Source organism: Manacus vitellinus, unplaced genomic scaffold (assembly GCF_001715985.3).
Source record: "Manacus vitellinus isolate BGI_N305 unplaced genomic scaffold, ASM171598v3 scaffold_74_pilon, whole genome shotgun sequence".
Classification (NCBI taxonomy): domain Eukaryota; kingdom Metazoa; phylum Chordata; class Aves; order Passeriformes; family Pipridae; genus Manacus; species Manacus vitellinus.
Window position 1 is genome coordinate 469,190 of NW_021940780.1, and position 1,691 is coordinate 470,880.

The 1,691-nt window shown below is 62.6% G+C and overlaps 1 protein-coding gene across 1 annotated transcript in view; it reads left to right on the forward strand.

Moving 5' to 3' along the window:
* Window positions 1–871: 871 nt before the first annotated feature.
* TACR1 (tachykinin receptor 1) overlaps window positions 872–1,691 on the forward strand; it is a 20,721-nt gene continuing 19,901 nt past the window's right edge. The window contains exon 1 of the mRNA XM_018084704.2: window positions 872–1,272. Within this exon, the coding sequence (XP_017940193.1) occupies window positions 872–1,272 (401 nt within the window). The remainder of the gene's footprint in view (window positions 1,273–1,691) is intronic.

Here is a 1,691-nt window from a genome sequence, read left to right on the forward strand (position 1 = left end):
GGGACCCGCACCCCAAACCAGCTGTGCCCGAATTAGGAGGGACCCGCACCCCAAACCAGCTGTGCCCGAATTAGGAGGGACCCACACCCCAAACTAGCTGTGCCCGAATTAGGAGGGACCCACACCCCAAACTAGCTGTGCCCGAATTAGGAGGGACCTGCACCCCAAACCAGCTGTGCACCCCAAACCAGCTGTGCACCCCAGTCCAGCCGTGCCTGAGCTGGGAGGGACCCACACCCTAAACCAGTGAAGCCCTGGCATGGCCAGACACCCTGTTCTAGCTGCATCTGGAGACAGGAGGGTGCACCCCAAAGGGGCTGCACCCTGAACCAGAAGGGACCTGTGCCCTGGACCAGCCTTGCACCCCAAACCAGCTGCCCCTGGACTGGGAGGTGCCCTGTCCTGGACCAGCCCTGCACCCCAAACTGGCTGCACCCTGAACCAGGAGGGACCTGCACTCCAAACCAGGGGTCTGCCCCAAACTTGTTGGCCCCTGATCCTGCTGTGCCCTGAACCAGGAGGGATCTGCACCCCAAAGAATCTGTGCACTCTAAGCTGGAAGGGACCTGCACCCCAAAACATCTGTGTGCCCTAAACCAGGAGGAACCTGCACCCCAATCCTGCTGTACCCTAAACCAGGACGGACTTGAATGCCAAAGCATCCCTGTGCCCTAAACCAGGAGGGATCTGCACCCTAAACCATCTGCGTGCCCTGATCTTGCTGTGCCCTAAACTGGGAGGGACCTGCACCCCAAAGCATCCCTGCACTCTAAGCTGGAAGGGACCTGCACCCCAATCCTGCTGTGCCCTGAACCAGGAGGGATCTGCAGCCCCCCCATCCGTGTGCTGGCTCTGGCTCTGTGGGGACACGATGGATGACGCTCTGCCCGTGGAAGCGGAGCTGGAGCAGCAGTGGTTGTCCAACAGCTCCCTGAACGAGTCCCTGTCCAACCAGTTCGTGCAGCCCCCGTGGCAGGTGGCCCTGTGGGCCGTGGCCTACGCGCTGATCGTGGTGGTGGCGGTGGTGGGGAACGTGGTGGTGATGTGGATCATCCTGGCCCACAAGCGCATGAGGACGGTCACCAACTACTTCCTGGTGAACCTGGCGTTTGCCGAGGCCTCCATGGCTGCCTTCAACACCGTGGTGAACTTCACCTACGCCATCCACAACGAGTGGTACTACGGGCTCTTCTACTGCCGCTTCCACAACTTCTTCCCCATCGCCGCTGTCTTCGCCAGCATCTACTCCATGACGGCCATCGCCCTGGACAGGTGAGTGCTGAGGGTCACACCCTCCCCTCAGGCCAGGGGTGGTTTGGTGCTTAACAAGGCCAAGGGCCGGGTCCTGCCCTTGGGCCACAACAACCCCCGGACAGAAAGGGCCCTGGGGGGACTGACTGACAGCAGCTGGACATGAGCCAGGGGGGCCCAGGGGGGCAAGAGGCCAATGGAGCCTGGCCTGGCTCAGGAATAGTGTGGCAGCAGGAGCAGGGCAGGGATTGTGCCCCTGCCCTGGGCACTGGGGAGGCCACCCCTGGAGTGCTGTGCCCAGCTCGGGGCCCTCAGGTTGGGAAGGATGTTGAGGGGCTGGAGCAGGGGCAGAGAAGGGCAACGAGGCTGGGGAAGGGTGTGGAGCACAAGTGCTGTGAGGAGAGGCTGAGGGAGCTGGGGGGGCTCAGCCTGGACAGGAG